General features: G+C 42.4%; 1 protein-coding gene across 5 annotated transcripts in view; it reads left to right on the top strand.

Moving 5' to 3' along the window:
• Positions 1 to 21888, top strand: part of Fife (regulating synaptic membrane exocytosis protein fife) — a 54252-nt gene that overhangs the window by 17657 nt on the left and 14707 nt on the right. For 4 of the 5 annotated variants that reach the window (XM_032434895.2, XM_015175813.3, XM_032434896.2 and 1 more), the window contains 10 exons: positions 3421 to 3943; positions 7412 to 7547; positions 9536 to 9858; positions 12518 to 12766; positions 12839 to 13089; positions 13143 to 13403; positions 13478 to 13719; positions 19391 to 19515; positions 20366 to 20585; positions 20780 to 20844. In XM_032434895.2, the coding sequence (XP_032290786.1) occupies positions 3908 to 3943; positions 7412 to 7547; positions 9536 to 9858; positions 12518 to 12766; positions 12839 to 13089; positions 13143 to 13403; positions 13478 to 13719; positions 19391 to 19515; positions 20366 to 20585; positions 20780 to 20844 (1908 nt within the window). In that variant the 5' untranslated portion in view covers positions 3421 to 3907. The remainder of the gene's footprint in view (positions 1 to 3420; positions 3944 to 7411; positions 7548 to 9535; positions 9859 to 12517; positions 12767 to 12838; positions 13090 to 13142; positions 13404 to 13477; positions 13720 to 19390; positions 19516 to 20365; positions 20586 to 20779; positions 20845 to 21888) is intronic. The other variant, XM_032434897.2, reaches the window with a different exon arrangement.

The following is a 21888-nucleotide window of genomic DNA, read 5'->3' on the forward strand; positions in this document are numbered from 1 at the left end:
TCTAATCCATGCTGAATAAAGCATACAATTTGTCTTACGTAATAATATATTTATGACAAAATAAAATTTGCTGTTCAATCAATTCTTTATTTATGGACTAATTTTAGTTGATCAGCTTTCGACGGTCACATTATTTGATTTACTGCAAAGCAGCTACTCTCAGCTCTCATAGTTGCTACTGTTCATAAAACTTGACTGAGATGTGGTGCAAATTTAACATTTATCTTATCTTGTTGCTGGCCAAAGTCCTGACCGCAACAGCATCCACGGAGCAGCATTTGCAGCGCTAACAAGCCAAACAACAGGCAACTAGTTGCAGTTGCAATCCCCAATCTCTCCGTTCTCTATCTCAATTGTGTACGCAGTCCCCCTCTAGTTGCTTGGCATTGTTGACAGCGCTTCATTCATGGCATTCATGAGGCTGTGGCTGCTTCCTAGCCCTCTCACCCGCTGCTTGGCACTTGCACCCTGCTGCTGGCCACTTTATTTATGAACTGCGCTGCGATTTCTCAACTGCAATTTGAGCTGCTGCTGACGCTGCTGTTCGACTCCTTTCGAGGTCCTGGGGCTGGTGGCTGCTCTGTTCCATTTGGGTTTTTCTTCATGCTTCATTTGGTCCAATACAATTTCATCTGGACTGCGTGCTGCCATTTATTATAGCATGCTGCTGAACAGTTAATTTGTGTCACATGCACGTTCCGGAATTCTGAATTACAATTCACTTTCTACACTCCATTGACGTGTGGCACGCACAACCCAACAACAACAACAGCAACAACAATAAAAAATAACCTGTTTGCTTGTATTTATTTATCGAACGTTTCAATTTCGATTTCGTACGCCTGTGCGTGACAATTTCAGGACTATGTCCTTCTGCGTTTTGTGTGTGTGATAAATCTTGTTTAATTTTGCCTAATGCACGCATTATTGCCACATACATATTGACCTTTAACGCTATTGGCTATCCTGATCAGTTACCGATTAGCATGCAAAGGACGAAACTTGCGAAGGTTGTTTTGGTATTGGTGTTGACGTTGGTTATGGGTCTGGAAGCCTCCAGCGTGAACAGCTGCCGGCTCGTTTGGCCAATTTCGCGCTAATTAACTATGTGCCAACCATACCAGCTGGAACTTTGCCAGACCTCGTCCTGTGTGTATGTGTGTTCATGTGATTTCATGCTTGTTGCCTACAACCAGCCGCAGCAGCAGCAACAGCCAAAGTTACAATTTATGAGCACATCCTGGCGTGACAAGCTCGTGTAAGCAGCAGCGGGGGCAGGCGGGTCAGCGCCTTCCCCAACATTCTCATACTCATTGTCGTCGTTTTCATCGTGATGGGCGAATGGGCGTGGCATGCAAACACTTGTAACTTGTTACAGTTTGCTTTACATTCTGGAGGCAAACGCCCACGAAAATCGTCCGAATCGCGCATATTGCAGCGGGTCCTGATTTATATTTATCTTCCTCAGTCTCCTTGACGTGTCATGCAGCTCCGTCCTGTTGCTGGCATGTTGACAGCCTTCAGCTTCAACTAATTTTTCTGCATTTCTTATTTGCCAAATGCCATTTATAAAGTTAAGCAAACTCAACTCATTTAGCAAGTCAAAAATTTCATTTAGCGTAAATATTTTCGATGTCAGGCCCCAACCAATTCCCATGAATATCTCAGCGCCATCTCTGGATGTCCGCCAGTTGCCGGCCAACTTTCCAAACAGCGCTTCGATGGCTTTTTATGAACTTTTGTAATGTGCACACAAATGTCAAGAAGAACCCAATGATAGAAATAACCCAACAATGAACAAACCATTGAAATGAAATTTCTTTTGCCAATTTCTTTTTACGCAAAGTTCGAAAACTTTCGGACCATGTGAAATAGTTGAACACTGTCTTTAATTTTTGTAGCAGCAACTAGATATGGGAATTGCAAATGTTGCAAGTGCTCGCACAGATCGTATATTGACTGCAAATCGAGCGATTCAATTGCTATGTGGGTCATTTGATTTAATAATGCAGCCAAGCCAAGCCCGGTGAAAGAACAAGAAAAACCGCTAAACTGAACAGTGATTGACTAGAAGATACCTTGTAGGAAGCTTAAAAGTAATCTACCATATGAACAACAAACAGCTGCGTAATTTCTAACTTTTGTGCTTATTATATTTATATATAAACTAACCCTAAAACCAAACCGATTGCCCAAAACACAGGCAAATCTTTTCGGTTCAAAATAAAAAACTTGGAGGGAGATCCACACATAAGAATTACGTGTGTCCCAACCATCAAATATAGCCTGCAATTTCTATATGATAATATTGATGGCTTACAATATTTTCATTAGAGCGGGCAGCTATACATTCAGCAAAGAATTTATTCGAATTTGTTTTGAATTTGCTTAGAATATGCAGCACAATGAAAAGTTTGTATACTAAATTTATTTCCGCAACTTTTTCTTGTGTATGCCCAATTGTAATATATACAGGGTATAAAAAGGGGGAACTGCGCTGCTAAGTGCGGCTACTATTCCTTCGTCAAAGGAAGGCAAAATAAGGGCAACAGACTTGCTGTGAATGTACCATAAGCTGTACAAAGCGCAAGAGTTGTGAATGGCTGTGAGCAGCTTACGAGTACACCCAAGGATTTGCGCCAACAGAGAAAACTGATGACAATGACTGACATAAGCAAAATAAGAGACACAACTTAAAGTTGAAGGCCTTAAGGCGACTGAGTGGGACGGTTGGCAAAGTGGCAGGTGCCAAGTAAGTAAAGCAACTCGATACTAGTCGATGCTTTTAAGCACCTAAGTGCTGTGCACGAAAGCACGTATTCTTGCATTTATTTTTAAGGTAAAACAAAGAAATAAATGCCTTAAGCTTCTTACTAGCTAAAAGTATGGAAACGAAATACAATTTTGTTTTCTTAGAATGTTGCTATTTGCGTACCTATTTCTTTTGTTTTAATATATATTAACGTATAAGTTTATTTTTACACGCGACTTAAAGCGACTGCCTAACCTAGTTGTAAGCTCTAGCAGCAGCCATTATAATGGTCAGTTTATCGCGCTGCCACCACGCCCACAATTCACAGTACCCTTAAGCACTTTGCATGCAGCGCAACACATTATTTTCCGCCTTATAAACTTTTGCCGCTCGACTTTTCAGCGCCATGTCAGGCACGAGTGTGTATGTGTGTGTATGTGTGTGTGTGTGTGTGTGTGGAAGTGTGTATGTGAATGAGTGTGTGTGAAGGCAACCCAAATGCTGTTGATGCTTATCGCTAGCAAAAATTATGGCGGGCCAAAAATTTAAGTACGGTGTAAGCCCTGCGGCGATTTGGGTATGACTTGCACTTAAAACGATTCCTGCAACTTTTCAGCCTATATTAAATAACTAATTATAGCCCCTAACCATTTTTTCCATTATTGCAGTCGCTGTAAATTAAAACCAATGTAAATTAAAGGCGAGCGGCAACAACAACGTTGAGCTGGCTTTAAAACCCATTAATGCCATGGGACTATAAGCGCGCATAAATCAATCACGCGGAGCCGAGGAGCAACATGTAGTTCGTGAAACCATGTTGCATACGCTATAAGAACGATTTCGATATACAATGTCAATGGCTATTTACATGGCACATGAAAAATGGCCATTTGTTTTCAATCAAATTGAAGCGCACACAGAATGAACAGCAACAACAACTACAACAGCAATGCAGCAAAAACAAAAATGACTTAAAGCCGCTTAAGAGCGCAAAACAAACGAAAAAGGCAACATAAAACGAAACTCACGCGCAAACAAAACAAAAGCCGCAGCAGCATAAATTCCAGCAGGCACACGGCCAACACGGCGTATGCGTGATTAATTGCACTTTAAATACAAACAAAAAGGACACGCAAGGACGACAACACTGACAAAATGTTGCCCACAAATGTGATGACGTTCATGAAAAAGGTAAGCGAGACCGAAACTGACAACATTTTCAATATTACACTTGCCGTAATTTGCTTTCCAGCTCTTATTAAGTTGTTATGTGTTAACCACAAAGGGGCAGGGTATATTTCTTCTGTACAATATCTGTCTGTCTAAAGAAAATAGTTAAGATCTTTCTCAAATGATAACGCCAAACATTCTGTTAACACTGGAGCAACGGAATATTCAGTGATAAAATTTCAAATGAATATTTTCACACTCTCTTTGAAGCAACAGTCTTTGACGCTGTCAGTTAACAGTTGCTAACGTAATTTATGCCTTAATTTCTTTTTCACTCTCGCAAAGTGTATTGATTTTAAATTATTCTTTTTCGCTGTCACTGAAAACTTAATGAGCATTTGCTGTGTGGAATGCAGTGAAAACAAATGAATTGAGAACCAAATTAAAATTCACAAGCCAACTGCACTTATTTAAAGGTATATCAGCTTCCACTGTGTGGGCACCCAATGATTTTAAGCCTTTTTCAAACGGGGATCAACAAAGACAAACAACGCTTAATCGCAAGGGAAGAGAAGGAAATAGGGTGAATGAGAAAAAACAATATGCAAACAAAACTTTTTAATTAAAAAGTCCGCTAAATGCTTTGGACGCTTGACTGCATTTATTTTTGTTATTTATATTTTTTCACCTAGCTAGAAAAACACGAAAATTATCAAAAATAAATAAATGAAAGGCGCAGCAATCAAAGGGATTCAATTGTATTTAAGCACCTGCCCGAAGGTTGCGTCGTTTGCCTTTTTTTGGCATAAAATTAGACATGAGCCAAAAATAATACTGTAAAAACACACACAAAGAACATGCCAAAAAAACCCAACCAAAGTGAAAGTGTAAATTCCGCTGAAATTATTTAGCCCCAAAATTCTTTGGAAAAGTTTATGAGAAGCAGAATGTAAGAGAAAATATAAGTAAAAGTAAACTGAAACAAGCAAATGTCTCAGGTTGTGCGTGATGAAATGTTTCCTTAGGTTGCCTGAGCAGAAAAACTTTGATTATAGCAAATGAAGCACAAAATCAAAGCAGAATACCACCCAACTCAGGAAAATATGATGTGCCGATGACAGTTAAGCAATGTCATTGTCAGCAGATCCTTACAAAAAGAAATAAATATAAATGAAAGGATTGCCCAAAGTTTTGCTATTTATTTTGCCCATTAAATGCCTTACATAAATTTCATGCTACTCTGTCTCTCCTTTTCCTAAGACAAAGAAAAAGCGCACAAAAAAAAGCCACAAACTCCAAAGCCAATCAGTGGGGCGTAAATGAGTTGCAAACAGAGAGCAGGAGAGTGAGAAAGAGAACGAGGGAGAATATAAGATTAAAAGTGCGAGAAAAGCTTAAATGCAGGCAAGCGCCTGTTGTAAATGATGTGCTGTAATTTTCTTAATAGTTTTCCTGAACTTTATCAACTAGCAAACACACGCACACACGAACACATATACACCATATCAGACCAGAATTTAAGTAGCTGCCTGCAGTTTGTGGCTGACAGTTGTTTGTGGTTTTTCACTGCAATGAACACATCCACACTCACATTCGGCCTAATGTGAATGTTGCCTGTAAGCCACATGATGTCCAAAATTTGGCTCTGTTAGTTACATTTACTCCTGAGATGCAAGCAAATCAGCCGCCCCTAACAGCATGCTAGAGCATAGCTGAAGCTTTTGCATATTTATCCAAAGAAACATCTTTATTTTACTGACAGCAATACCAATCAGCAGCCGACTTTATGTCTAGCTCAATTTGTTAGTGTATTGCATAGTCGTTGTACGTTTTGATAGATGCTTTCAATTTGGTTTTTATTGATTTTCATGTGCAGTCAGCTGCAATTCGTGCGCTTTCAATCACAACGCGAAAAAGCCACTGCTCCGTTTTCGCCCACCTCAACCCTGCTGCTGCTCTCTTATTACATATTGACTTGCATTTTATGTAGCGTACTTTACGGCCATAAAGGACGCACATATGGCTTGTGTGGATTATGGCAGTCTTGGCAGCATCAGCCGCACTTAAATGTCTATACAGCTGCCCATAATTTTTGGGCACTAAAAACAACACTATTTTGAGACAGGGCTCGCCTCTAAAAAAACCTCATAATAAATGACGAAATTAACACGGCCATAATTACACGTGCTAAGCGGCAGCACCAGACACTGACAGAGACGATGGCGGAGTAGTTTTTGCCATAGTGAGTACATAAATTATATGGAACGCCAGGGCATGGATATGAGAGTATGCAGTAGACCAAGATTGGTTTCCAGCTAGTTAGCTGGGGCAGACAGAAAAGCATATACATAAATCCGGAGCAACATGAATATTGCCTTGAGGCCGACTTCGAAATGACATCATCAAAAATGTAGCACAAGCTGAGCACAAAGCGACCATAATCTGACACTAGGCAGCGCTTAGCCGAGTCTGAGTACAGAGCAGGTGCTTCCCTCCTCCCAAGGCGCACCGCCAAAGGTAGGCAACGAAAAACGTTGCAGCCAAAAGCACTTAGCGTAATTTGCGCCATATCTGACTGAGAGAGACGGAGAGTAAGATAGTGTGTGTGTGTGGGTATGTGTACTGGACTGTGTATGGCCCACATAGGCGGCTGTTTGTTCCGGTTTCGTCGCCGCCATCGCTTTGGCAAATAGAAAATTTCCACTTCATAAAACGCTGACAACGCAGAGCACTTATGTTACGGCGGGAGATGGAGGGGCTGCTCGCTTGGTCGTCTTGCCAGCCAACCAGCTATTTTGTTGTTGTTTTTCTCAATTTTAGTGTTACACTTTCCCCTCTTCCATTGTGAGGCTCACGCTCACGCACTCTGGGGTGTATGTGTGTGCATTAAAAAGAATGACGGCAATTTTTGAAAGCCGCTCACTTGGTCGTTTTTTTTTTTTAGTTTAAACAAAAATTGCTTGCCGCATTTTACGATTTCTTGGCAATTTGTTGCGCCTGAGCCGCAGCCGGTCCAGCAGGTACAACAACAACAACAACGAAGAGAAGCAACACAAAAACAAATAAAACGCAACGCACTTTTTCACCTGCCTGCCTTTTCGGTGTTTATCAGAATGACGATGCTCGAAATGAGCATGAGCTGGCAAGACGTTATAAAAATATGCGAAGAACCAAGGGCTGGGAAGGTGGCATGAAAAGTAAAAAGAAAATTCAAATAAAATTAACAAATACATTTGCCCAGCTGAGCAACAGCTGGCGCGCAGTTAAATGAACAGTCATAAAGCTGTTCCGGAATTCAATTTCGATTCAATTTCAACAAGAAATTGCATTTAAAACCATACAGATTTAATAGCCCCTGCGTGGCCTTAAGTGTATGCACATAACTATAAATATTTTGTTGCTGCCACAAATGAAACTTTCAGCTCAATATGCAGTTAATATTTTCAGCTACCTTCTTAAATTATTTTTTTCTTTTTTCATCTTACCCAGATGGTGGCCACCGATGAACAGGCCAACCAGGGGCATCAGCATGCAACTGATTCTGGCAGTGGCGCCTCAAACACTGGCGCTTTAAACAAGATGAAGGCAACGCTCTCCTCATCGCTGCTAACCGTGACAGACAAAGGTGAGTCCAGGTGTGGGGTTTGGGTTTTGGGACTCGGATTGGCGTACGCGTTTCGTAAGTGCATGCGAATTTATGGCATGAATTTTTATGCAAGTGCTCATAAAGCTGCTCGCAAAACTTTCACAAAACTTTGCCCTTGCAATGCCAAAGCCAGCTGACGGTTGCCTGAAAAAATATTACGTATACGCAGCGTAAGCGCAAACAAAAGGCCAAAGCTAAGTAAGCGCTCAAAGTGCACGCAAGTTACAACAATGAGCCAAACAGGAGATGTGCCAAGCTAGCACAACCAACCCGCTCCTAATAACACCCATTAGCTCTCGGCATTTTAACTTTGCACAAAGCAACAAACGTTGCGTATACGCAATATTTTCTTTTTGCTTTATACGCTCGCTGCGCACCTTGAATTATGCAAGGGTCAGTGTCAGCCAAATGCATTAGCCAGTCATTGGCATTGCCATTATTATAGTCATTGTTATGGCTGCCATAAACAACGAGAGCTGTACATTTTTTACTAGTGTCCACAGCACAAATCCAATGTCAATAAATGGCTAACAGCAGCTCCAGCAACCGCACATACACGAACGGGACTATTGACTTTTGTGTTATTATACTCTTGCAGAGGGTATTCCAATTTTATCATGATATGTGGCATTCTTTCAAATAGGCAACATTGACATCACAATATTTATATATTTATATATTTTCTTTGACACACAAAACAATTATGATTAGGAGCCGTTTCTCTTATTAAATGTTAGTAAGGGTATTTCTAATTCGTTAAGCCACATAAGAGTGTTTCTTCTTGATTTTATTGCATTTTAGTTGGCTGTGCGGTGGCTTCCTGCTTTTATTGCATCCACAGCAGATTTATTAGTTCGAAATGAAATGTTATTTTATGATGTTGATTTAACCAACTCTACTTGACTTCGCCTCCCGCTGATTCCCCCATCGCTACCATAAAGACAAGTCCACAGCCTCAAGTGTTTGTGCTGTTATTGCTATTGTGTGCATAATTTGTGCAAATATTTTGCCCAATGTACTTGTGCACGACCTCGACTCACGATTCCAATTGCCACATAATTGACTGTGCTTAAGAGCGCATTTGAGCGCATTTTATAGCTGCATTTTTTGGCCATATAAACTAGCGAATTGGCCAGCAGCTTATTAAATTATTTCAGTGTTGTTTGACTGGTCCCTTTTAAACCAATTTTACTTGGTCACAATAGCGGTAGCTTTTTTACAAATTCTCTTACAGATTAAAATACATCGTTCATATTTAAGCAAAATTAACAATTTATATAGTGGTCACAAAAATGTTGATTCACCTTTTGCCATTGTTCCATTTGGCCCAAAAAAAGCTTTGTTTCCTCTGGCAAAAGGAAAGTCTTCACGTGCAACTGAGCGTATACGCAACATGCCAAACAAAGCAAGCTTTGTACTTGCCTCTCGACTGTATCTAATGCGAAGCAAACTTGTCCATGTCATGACTGCCTAAGTGGCGAACACTGAGAGCTTTTTACCAGCCAAACGACCCTTATAACATTTTTTATTTATTAAAAAATAATTTCATACATTGTATATATTAATACAATTGTGTATTTGTAGGCAAGCACATATTAATGTACATAAATAATTTCTTTTTCCGTTTGGCTTCCAATGGCCTTAGCTTTCGCCTTCGCCTACGCTTGCCTCAATTAATTGGCAATTTAGAGCCACGCCCACTTGTCGCTACGATGTCGGCAATTTCCGCTTTGACTATCGCTAATCGCAGTCATTTATTTTATTTATCGCCCTTTTTCGTCTGCGCCTGTCACGTTACTAATTTACAAATGAATTAATTATGAAATCAGGTCACATTTTGCCGAGCAACAAGTGAATTATTAAATCTGCTTGCACAAAGCGCCAGCCACGCCCATTTGGAAGGGTGGGGTCGAGGTTTTCAATGCATTTGTGGTGACTTCATTGAGCGCAATTTTCTCTCGTTGCAGTTAATAAAATGTCGCCACGCCCCTCGCTGGTGCCAACGGATGCGGACACCAGCGGCAGCTATGGCTCGCCCAGCTATCAGCAGCAGCAGCAGCAACAGCAGCAGGAGGCCAGCAGCAATCTGAACAACAACAATAACAGTACCGGCGGCGGTGGCAGTGGTGGCGCCGCTGCCAAACAGGAGCCCGGACGCCGAGCGGGCGCGTGCCGGGTGTGCCTCAAGTCGTTCAAGCCGGACGACTACCACAAGACGTGCTTCGAGTGCCAGCAGCGTGTGTGCGAGGATTGCGCCAGCTACAGCAAGCTGGACGATCATGAGGATGCGGTAAGTTTTGTCATATGTGGCGGGGTTGGAGGAATAGGTGGCGAAGTTGTTGCTGTCAGCAACTGCAGCGAAAACTGGGGGACAACACGTTTCCAAGCCACTAGGCAATGTCCATTTGTGGGCGTGGTAAAAATAAACACATTATCCCGCGGCGCTTAATTAATAAGAGAAACAACAGCTGTGTACGTGTATGTGTGCGTTGGCGTGTGTGTGTGTGTATGAGCGCCACAATGTGTTTTGCTACAGTTTTTGTTGGGTATGGCGAAACTAAAGCGCTGCTGGCATCTGGCTGTGACAATGATTGCGTGGGCGTGGCAGCAAGGGCGTGGCAGTGGCATACATTAACCGCTGCCTGCACACAAATTAGATTACATTTAGGGGCTGCCAGCAACAGTGACAGCGGCGCCAATAACAATAGCTCTGCCTTCGCCCTGCCTCGTGGCATTAACAAGATAAAAGCCAGATTAACGAGATTAAATGACAGCTACAAAAGCCAAAGAGTGGCTCCGCGGTGGTCAGGCTGGTGCCAGTTGCACTTGGCCTGTTGCTCGGCTGGTTGCCTAGTTGCCTAGTTGCCTGCCCAGTCAGGCATTAATAGGGCGACAACGCCCACAAGTAAGCAGCTCTGCCTGCTCTACTCCTGCTAAAACCTATTCAATCAAACACTCGCCGCATGTATCAATAACACACATAATGACCACGGACAAGGCAACCATAAGAAGCATAACATAACATACGTATATATATATATATATGTATCCATAGAGAGATAAAGCGAGAGAGTGAGTCTCGTATCTGTTGAATCAGCAACAATGCCCGGACGGCTGCAACTTTGTCTTGAATTTGTGGTAACTTGGCGGATTTTGCCATGTCGACAGCCCTGTGAAGTGTCCGGCAACGCCCTGCGCATAAAATTTAACGTTTGTCCGTCAGCTGGCCACTTTGGTTAATTGAAATTGATGTTTGTGGGCGAGCACCAACACACACATAGCTACAGTTACTCAGCAACGATTACACTCGCACAATCACACACGCACACAAGCATACATAGATGTGCATATATATTTATGGCCACAGGAGCGTAATTATGGCCCACGTTTGCACAACGAACGCATGCGACGTTTCAGGCAGCTGTTGGCTTGACCACAACCTGACCCAAGCCGCTGTCATCATTTGAAATGAGTTGGCAATTTGAGGTTGTGGCAGAGGCATATGATATGCCTGCCCACTGAATGCAGCAGCTATTGCATACCCACAGGGGTATGCGCAGCAGCAATTAATCTGGGTTATTCCAATTTAATTGTGTTTGTTGTCATTTTCAGCATAGTTAGGGAGCTAATATTGTATTTATTGCAGTATGTCGATATAACAAGTTTGTGGGGTGCATAGTCCAATAAAACAATCGGATTAGGTAGGAGGAGAGAATTGCAATACACAGCTTTACATTGTATAGAATAGTCTGTTGGTGCAATTCGTCAAGCCCAATCGAAATTTGCTTATTGATCAAGTCTCCAGTTGTTCATTTAAAAGACCGCTGCGCATCTTTCTGTCTCTAGTCAGGTTTTCCTTCTAAAATCAACAGCAGTCCACTATTTAATGCACTTAATATTCAGAGTTTCCTGCCCGGCTTCCTTTCTCGCTTGCATCTCAAATCGATTTCCTGCTTATGCATACGAAATTGGCCTTCAATTGAAATGCCTTTACTTTGCAGCAGCGCTTAAAATGTTCACTCAAAATCGCAGCTGCGTTTGTTGTGCGACAAGCTTTAAAACCACAGTTGCAATTGATTTCTCGCCGGGATCACGAGCCGGAGCCACAGCTTCTGTAATTATAATACAACCAGCTGGGGAAAACAAAAGCAATAAAAGCGAAAGCGCAGCTTCTGCATTGCCGTGGCTGTGGGATGGCCTTAGCATGGGGACAATACAGTACGATCCATGATTATAGACGCACTTGATGCACACATACACATGGACACACAAACTCACTTGGATACATACAAGCACGCTCTGCCGCACCTTAATTAAAATGGCGGCAACTTCCGGTGCAGCATTCACACACATGACCTTACCGTCGGCTGCCGCTGGGTCAAATGAATCAACGACCAGGTGGAAGTGAAGCGGGCATTGTTGGAGCTTAGTGCAGGCTATGGTACACGTGCAGGTGGGGTCGGGTTGAAGTGCCAGGCAGTCATTTGCGCTCACTCGTGGTTGAGAACGTGGCAACTGCTGCCCACTCTTATTCTCGCTTTTCACGTGCGCGGAAATAGATTCATTTTTCGCACAGCTCTCGGCTGCACAGTGCAACTTTTGTTCAAAAAGTAATTAATATTTATTTCCAACCAACACTAAAACAACAGCAATAACAACAATGCCAGCAGCAACCGCAGCCACAGGGCCGAGCATAATGTGGCCTTTTCTTCAACTTTAACGAACTAATAAATATTATCCCGCTGTTTTCTGCAGCCACAAATAGAATTTTGCGCTAAGCTATTTAATTTAATTAACGCGGCGTATACGCAATGTGCTTTTCACTGATTTCCCATGTCTCTCCATCTCTCTCTATCTCTCTCTATCTCTCTCTCTCTCTCTCTCTCTCTCACTCTCTCTCACTCTCTCTGTCTCTGTCACACTTCATCCATCCCTTTCTCCATTTGCAGAACATGTGGCGATGCAGCGTTTGCCGCCGCAAGATGGCCTCGCGCGTCTGTATACCACAGGACTCGACAGATTCCACGCTGGACGTGCCCGTGCTGGAGGCACTGCAGCGACGACACTCGGACGCTAAGCTGGGCAGCAGCACACAGACGCTGGCGCCGAGCAATGGTGCCGCCTTGGCACCGCCGCGCAGTCCAGAGTTGCGTCGTCATTCAGATGTTTCACCTGCATCACTGAAGGAGCTGGAGCGCGTAAGCTAATCCCAGCACACACAGCAGTTACTGCCCACTGCCATTTGTTTCATGAAATTAATGTAATTTCAGCAGCTAAAAGGTGGCCGCAGCATGGCACCAAGCCGTTCGAATAGTCCGCCGCGTGGCAGCGAACTGGAGCCCGCATTTGGTGCGCCCCTTTCACGGATGCAGTCGCGGCGTGGCTCACGTGTTTCGCGCCAGCACAGCTACGATGATGACATGAAGACGGGCGGCGTGGGTGGGAGCATGGGTGGTGGCGGGCCCGCGTTAGGCGTGGGCCCTGATGGTGCTGGCCTGGGCATACCAGCCATGCCGCGCAGGTAAGCGAAATGGCCAGCAAGCAAGACTGCTGCTAACGATAAATTTCCAACAGGAAATCAGCCTACGATGTTTTTGCCCCGGGACTGTTGCAGGGCGCAGCAACAGCAGCCACACAACTGCAGCGTTCACCATGTGATGGCGGCGGTGGCATAATGCCACCCGTGCAGCTTCCGGGCTCGCGCCGTCCCTCGTTTCGTGTACCGCATCCCTCGGAGGATATGCAAAATGATGAGTCGCCCGGCTCGCCGGATAAGGGCAGTCCTGTGCTCACAGTGGATGATGATCGACGCATGCGGCGACGCGGTTCACAGCTGTAAGTGGAAACCAGTTTTGGGGCTGGCAGCTCAGCACGTCTTAACATCATGTTTTATTGTGTCTCGATTGCAGGCCGGACATTGCGGCGCTGCAGAATCGCGGCGCGTTGCCAACGGGTCTGACCTGCGCAATTCCGGCGCCAATGGCCTCGTTTACGGGCCCCAATTTGGAGGATTTGGAAGCCCCACGACGACAAACTTCCATGGATGGCGAGGCCATACGTATTGTCATACACGATGTTGATTCCGGTCCGATATGTGCATCAAAGCGTCGCATTGTCCTGCGCCGGGACCCCACGGACAAGGCACATCGCAGTAAGTAAAGCCATCAGAGAGCACACAAAGTGCCTCCACCTTAATGTGTGCATAAGCATGTGCATGTCTGTGTGGGTCTATGTGTGTGTGTGTGTACAACAAATTTCATTTGATGAAAGCCCACTTGGGCCTTGCTCCCTCCTGGCCATACCGGAAATGGCCAAGTAAATAAGACTCATTACAACGTTTGGCTATGCTAATTCGTCAGAGCGACCTACCGACCAGAGACTCACTAAAAGGACTCGACCAAGCCGCTAACATTTCCTGTCCGCTCTGCGCTCTCCCCAATTCCCAAGCAAACTGCACGCCGATACGATACGACCGTAAAGAATAATGTGGTCGGGGTCCCATGGGCCCTAATGAAACCCAAAGCGGAAGCAAACTGGTAGCAGATTAAGCAACTGAGCGGATTTTATCGACATAAAGGACTGCAGGCACTACTACGACTGAGCCACAGACCCAACACAACAAAGTTTATACGTGCATGTACATATATCTATGCTAGTTTACATATACGATAGATATATAAAGGCAGCTAGCTGCTGGCGTTGCTTCTCCACTTTCTCCCAACAGCCATCAATTTAAAGTGTGTGTGCATGTGCGAGTACGTATTTTAATTATATGCATTTTTTGTTGCATTCCTCCATGGGCAGCTGTGGCTGCGATGGCGCTTGACAAACGATGCGCATAAAATGACCGTGCAAATGAATTTTTAATTATCAGGACAGCAAAAAATCAATAGCAAAAAACGTGCCAGAGCATTAGAATTAAAAAGAAATTGCATCAAATGAGCATGAAGAAGAAATGAAAACTTATTAAAACAAAATGAGCAAAGAGAAACTCAAGAGTTGATAAAAAGGCACAAGCTTAAGACGAACTATTAATTATTCCTAAACATAATAAACTGAATGGGAACTTTGAAAAATATTATTTTAGTTTTCTTCGCTTATCAACTTAAGCCATAAAAGTTTTTATATCTCAAGTCCTTGTGAATATCGGTTTAGTTTTGACAAAGTTATAAAAGTGCAAAAACAAGATTCTTAACCAATTGTAATGTTCATAATTGCTGTCGTGCTTAATATTAAAATTAACATAAATTAACTAAAAACTTGTTCAGCTTGCATTCACGCTCAGTTGTGTTCCCTAAAAATTACCTAATCGCATAACAACATTTTAAAGTACATGCAAAACTGTCACGAATGGCTAGGAAATGTAAAAAGTTACAACCGAGGAGAGCAGAAAGATGGAAAAGATTGAAAAAGCAGCGGAGCAGGCAAGAGACGTTGAGTGGAAAGTTTATGCAAATATGTAAGAGCGCAAATTGAAAATCGATTTGCCAGTTAGTGGCTCACAATTAAAACTCAAATCGCTTATTCGTCCATTTCACTGATTTCACTTTATATATGCATATATTTGACAGATATATATTGGCCATGACTGCAAGCCAGGTTTTCACTTTAAATCGAGAACAAAAGATAATTGGCTTTATCTACAAATTTTTGGTAGTTGCCAACTTTGGGTGAAGATCTAATTTAGCCCGCAATTTCTGTATGAAAATATCTACGGCTTGAAATATTTTCAGTAGAAGGGGCACTTACAAATTGAAAATGAGTTCTTGCATCAAAATGTCGAGAGCATATGACAAGCCAAGGTTCGAAATAAAAACTGGATTAATGGCTGTGAAAATCCAGCTGCACAAATCGAAACACAGGTCAGGTAGTTAGTTTGTTACTGACAACTCGTGTTGCTGCTATATTCGCTGGCCGGAACACGTTAAATTACATGAAAAGCAAACCTAATTGGCTTAAAGTGCTTGGTAGTCAGGCTTAAAGTCACGAACACAAATAATTTTAATCAAATAACTAGCCGCTGGCTTGTTGGCTACCTGTCTGCCACTCACCTGTGCCACAAACGTGCGCCTGACTGGCTTATTTCCCTATATACGTATAACTCTATATAGTAAAATTTCAATTTGCATATCATAAAAAAATGTCAATACCCAACAAATACGCGTAAGCGCAGCCTGCAATGATAAAAATGTGTGCGTGTGAATGTCCTCCTGTGTGTGTGTGTGTGTGTGTGTCTGTACTCGTATCAAGAGTTAAGCAGGCTCTCCTGACTGGTTGGCTGGATCGTCTCTATGCCGTCGCCTGCCTTGGCTGCCTGCTTACCTGGCATATTTGATATGCAACGAAGCAAGTGGAATTTTAATGTGCTAAACCATTTTCTTGCCTGACGCTGGCGCGCCACTGCTGGCATTTGTTGTGGCTGCCATCCTTATACATATACAATATATATATATATAGATATATATATATATATATATATATCTTTAGCTATATCCCTGCTTTAGCTATTTGCCGTGCGGCTTAACCGCAAGCGCACGCCTGACACACGCTGTGACTGTGGCTGCGGCACCTGCTTGCCTTGAGAGAGATATTGACTTGCATGCGATGCAACGGGTGTGCGTGTGCGCGTGTGTGTGTGTGTGTCATACGAGTGCCTTATAATTTTAAAGCATTTCTGCACATTTGTTAGAGCAGTTGCGCAATTAGCAGCTGCTTTGAAAGGGCGCTCAATTAAACCGAAAAGCACATCAAATGCAGCTACAAAGCAATCGATGGCAAATGTAATGTAATTGTAAATGGCCAAATGCGCTTTCAATTATGCAGTCCGTCCAAGTGTTTTATTGGCTGTTAGGGTAACACACACACTCATACATACACATACACATACACAGTCACACAAGCAATAATGAACGCCACTGGGCGACTGCGTTAGTGGCCCGAATGGCGTCTTAACACGCCTAATGAAATTTTATGCAGCCTCATGAGCAACGCATTTATTACTGCAAATCACGTAAAACCCGCACACCCACACACACACACACACTGATAGGAGTTTGCGTGCGATTGGCTCGTTTGGTTTTGTTCGGGGCAACAGGTAGCCAGAGTGCGCCCCCTACCGCCCGCAGCAGCAAGCGTGGCTGCCATTCATAGTTTTAGTGCTCTTAAGCACACTGCTTACTTGCGGGTATTTTCCAGGCACGCTATACTTAGCTGCAGCCCCTTTGAGTCGCCTGTCTCCTTCAGCTGCTGGCTCGCTCAACTGTTGACATAAACGAGCGATTGGCTGTCTTGTAGCTGTTCCAGGTGTTCCAAAGTAGCACTTGGATGCACACGTGCGGAGCACTTGTTTATTAGTTTTGTCTCAAAGTTGATAACCTGGCTAAGGTCTGTCTCATGTCTCCTAGCGGCAACTACGCTCTTGCTAGTTTAATTAAGAATCAATTTTTATGGCTGCTGATAGCAGCCACTAAAACGCTTAGTCATGCCCTGGCAGCAGCTGCGTGTGTGTGGGTGGGGATGGGACTGTGTGCATCGATTAAGTCCTTCGCCCAGGCAACTAAAAGTTTGCACTGCTAATGCCATTAGATGCAGGGCAAGCTTTGGCATGCCACACAAGCTATTGCCAGGACACAGGCTTAAAAGTTTCTCAGCACAAATTTCAAACAGGTGAATCTTAAAGCAACTACCACAACTTCTGCCGCACACATAGATCACTTTTTAAGCGTGCCCAAAAATTAGTGGCTGACCTCAAAGGATAGGCGAGGGTTAAATAAGAGGGTGACCCTCAATAAAAAGTTGGCAAACTCTGGGCATAAACATGGCCATAGCTACCAGCAACAATGTTCAGTATTTGGCTTATTAAAATCCTAATGATACCCACATAAAAATAAAAATACAAAATACAAAAGAAAATAAAAATAAAAGATCAACAAATTGTATCATAAAACGTAGCTGAATGACACATGCACACGAAAGGAGCAGCTAGCCGACAACCGACAACCGGCAGCAGGACAGCACAGGACAAACAATAAGACACGGGCTGCCAAAATAGCCGAACCAAACAGCGAGTAACAGAACCCAACCTCCCGCATCGGAACCCAAAACCCAACCTCACCTTAGTGCTGTCCATTCAGGGGTAGTCTCATGATTTTAATGTGGCCGGTTTTATGACCAAGTCTAAGCATATCGAGTATTCACTCAGCACGCACAGTTCGTGCATGTTAAGTGCGGCCAAGGGATAACTTAGTCAAAGTTACATTCGCGTATGCACGACTAATAGTTACCCTGCAGGCAGTTAAGTTTCCGTTGCCTCATAAATCAGTCTTAATTATTTCTAAATGGCAGCAGCAAATCGCGACTTTCAAAACTGCCACGTCACGGACTACCTTTATATCCCGGTCAGCTTGTGAATAATCTGCGCAATTTTACATCCTTTTTTTGGCATTCGCTTTTGTGCTGTCAGTAGGACGCAGGCAGCGCTGACAGCAAAGGATTTGAGTTTTATTTATTTCATTTTTATGGCCGTGTTTAGCGAGCATAAGAAAAGATAAGAAACAACAAGGGAAAGTGAAGCGAAAGAAAACTTTTGATTAAAACACTTAGAGAGAAAATGTCGCGTTATCCTAATTGGGTATCAATGTGGCCCAAATCAACAGCAGCAACGGGGCGTATGCGCAACATTTTATTGCATACTTCTGAGGGCGCGGCGACAGTTTGTTGGCATTTCCTGCGCAAAACTTTTCCAAAAAGAAAACGGAAGGCACCTGCTCTGAATAATTCTGCTGTGGAAATCCACGCAAACATAAAGGCAAAAATGTCACCGAAAACCTTGGACTAACAAAATTTCATTGTCAATGTCTCGTTACCCCACATACTAGTCTCCCTCGCTACTTGGCTCTCCTCTTCCTTGGCTCTCAGCAAGTCGCTAGTTAACTTTCTTGGCAATTGTCTGCAGCAAGCGTTCAACTGTCTGGCCGCGAGCTGAGCATTTCTTGGTTGAGTTGCTGAGAAGAAGATGGGGCAGGGGCGGAAATCCGCTTTCGTAAGTTTTCGTGCACAAATTGTTGAAATTAGTTTTCTGCGCCCAATGATAAGTACTTGAAACTGAGCTGCACATTCGCAGCGCACTCGGCCAACAGCAAACTGAAATTGCAATTAAATTAATTAAATCGTTTGGATTCTTGCAACGAAATCTTGAGAGTGCAGCTGCAGACTTTGCCTAAGGTAATATTTGCTTGTTTTCAAGTTGAACTCGTACAGGTGGCAACCGAATTTTCTAGAGCTGTTCTGCTTTAGAAATATTTTTTAAAGTATACAGAAGACTAAACAATTTTGGCTTATAGCATTTTAGGCAAGGCAAAGGCACTGGCCAAAATAAGTCGAGTTCGGCTCTATATAAATCCAGCACGCGCCCAGCTCTAGCTCGAAGCTAATATGAAACTAAGCATCCCTTTCAAATAAAAGTCGACTAAGCACAAAACTTGTGCAGACAGTCAGCTAGAAAAGTAAATAGTCGAGTTGTTTGCCGAGTCGAGTGCTTTTGTCTATAGCATATACGCAGTGTGCTCGTAGGGTGTCAGACAAACACGCAAACAACGAGGCGTATACGCAATGTACTCGGGGTGTCAGACAAGCAGTGCAAACTGCAAATGAAATCAACACAAATTGCTTGCCACATGCCCCAAATTTGTTGCTACGTGCTATGTCTGTGTGGACTCGAAGATTTAATATTGATTTTCCTTTTTGTTTTTCGGTACCCATAATCAGTCAGCATATTTTCTTATTAAATTTGTTGCTGTCTTCTTCATTTTTTTTTTTTGCAGCACGAGGCTTTGGCATGCGCGTTGTTGGCGGCAAAACCGGCACCGACGGGCGGCTCTTTGCCTACATTGTCTGGACAGTGCCTGGCGGACCGGCTGAGAAAAATGGCCTACAGCAGGGCGACAAGGTGAGTCAACTCCTAAGAATCTTATTACCAGAACAATTCGAATAATTAATGAAGACAGGACAAAGATGATGTGAGATTTTAAAAACTAATGTTTTAGGGTACTGTCCAAGGCTAAGTTAAAATTCAGTCTGGTCAGGCCATATACCGATAATAAAACAAATAATGAGCGCAGAGTGCAATGTCGGAGTTCAAGTACAGTAGCCATATAGTCCGAAGGGTATACAAAAGAATATTTATATCAATTCCCTGAATATAAAGCCGAAGGCAATAACGTTCATGTCTCAAGACAACATAAACACGACAACTAAACAATATAATTGTTTTAGAAAATGTGTAATTAACAACTCACCCACTTATTTCACAAGCGTCGATCGTCAGTGCACCTCTCCCCGCACGTCTGCACTCTTCAAGCGACCCGAAACTACTGCGCAGTAAACAACGTTGCTGCTAACGGAGCACTGGATGCGCCTTTTCTCTTACGACGTCGACGCTCTGTTAAGTCTGCGACGCAAGCCTAGAGAGCGTGTCTCTTTGTCTTACTCAATTGCTATTAGAAGTTGGTGCGTCGCTCAGCGTCGCTGTTAAATCTCCAGAGAATCCATTTTGTGCAGCTGTCTAGCTTTCAACTATGTGTGTGTGTTCGCTTTCCGTTCTTTTTGTTGACAACCACTCACTCAAACCTGCGATAAATAAAAGATAAGAAATGTATGTAGAGACCAATCGGTATATGAGGGTAATAGTGGATAATAAATTTATAGAAATATATAGCTGCATGTGAGAAATGTTACTAAAGGAAAACATTTGCTGACAAATGATCGCTAGAAGGATAACTTTATTTTTAACATAACAGATACTCGAGTGGAATGGCATGTCGCTAATCGATCGCAGCTTTGAGGAGGTCTGCTCCATTATGGATCGCACAGGTGACATTGTCGAGCTGCTGGTGGAACATGCCACAGATTTTCGCATGTGCGATCTGTTCGATGAGAATCTGCCACCCGGCAATAGTGGCGGTCAGAGCGGGCCAAGGCGATCCGGCGATGGTCCTGTAGGACTGGGACTTATAGCGGGTAAGTTTCAGGCGCTCATTCATGTAGCTAGTCCCACTGTCCAACACTGTTGTAACCAATATTGTATATATATACATGTGCATAACTAATTTATTGATGTACCCTGAAAACAAACATTTACATAATTTTCATTTGTTGTTCTCCTTTCTTGTTACTTCTTTTTCAAAAAAAAATAATTGTAATAAAAAAAACAGACCCCGAAACCAACACAGACAAATCACCAGCATCGCCAACTAGACGGAAATTACCAAAAACTCCGGTATAAAAACAATTTCGTAATATTTATTTCAATTTGAGATTTGCGATATGCGATTTGCGATATGCAATTTGCGATTTGAGATAAAAGAGAATATGAACTCTGGCAGTGAACATACAAATATAAAACGGAAATTACCTTTATATACTAAAACTATAATACACAATGGGCTATAATGCAATAATTAGCTATAAAAACAATATGCAGCTTAAGCATACGCAGTTTTCTCCACACAAACTTTTCAGCTTTATCTCAAAGTGCTCACAGTATATGAAATCATTTGGCATATTTCAGTGCAGCTTCAGTGCTATAAAAAAAACTCACCCTTATATCAATCCACTTTACCAAACGGTTTTTATGATTTTCGATATATTTGATTATGTTTCAAATACGAGATTTGTATTTGTAGTAGATAATATTGATTACAAATATATAATTATGTTCTGATTTGATTTCTATGTGTTTTTCGTTTCGGTTGATTATTAATATTACTTACTTACCACTAACTAACCATAAACAAATGGCTATGGCTAAATGTGTTCTTTGCTATTTTGTCATATAATCACAATAATTACATTATATTAATTTTTCGGTGTTGGTAGAAATGATTGTTAGTAAACTAAAAACAAAAAAAAAAAACAAAAAAACAAAAACAAATACAAAAACTACGTATATAACATAGTATATGTCAACTACTTAACTAGAAATAGAAGTGACTACGTTTAAGGTTACTATAAACTAAACAAAGGAATTAGCTTAGCTACGAATGCTCAATACTAATACTATACTAACGATTTCGATATACGTTATATAGCACCTTATATTATTCATTACTCGACATATATTTTGTGTTAGTTGAACCTTCTCTTGGGCAATCGAATTGCCCGTAAAACACAGTAAGAACAAAGCACCAACAATAGATTTATAAGCTGAACATAAAGTTTTACATAATTGTTAGTCGTGTCTACTCTGAGTAATTGTCCGCAGCCGAAGACCCGTTCGATAAGAGAGTAACGAATTTTTAAACATTTTCCTATATACGCAGCT

The sequence above is a fragment of the Drosophila virilis genome, chromosome 3 (assembly GCF_030788295.1).
Source record: "Drosophila virilis strain 15010-1051.87 chromosome 3, Dvir_AGI_RSII-ME, whole genome shotgun sequence".
Lineage (NCBI taxonomy): Eukaryota > Metazoa > Arthropoda > Insecta > Diptera > Drosophilidae > Drosophila > Drosophila virilis.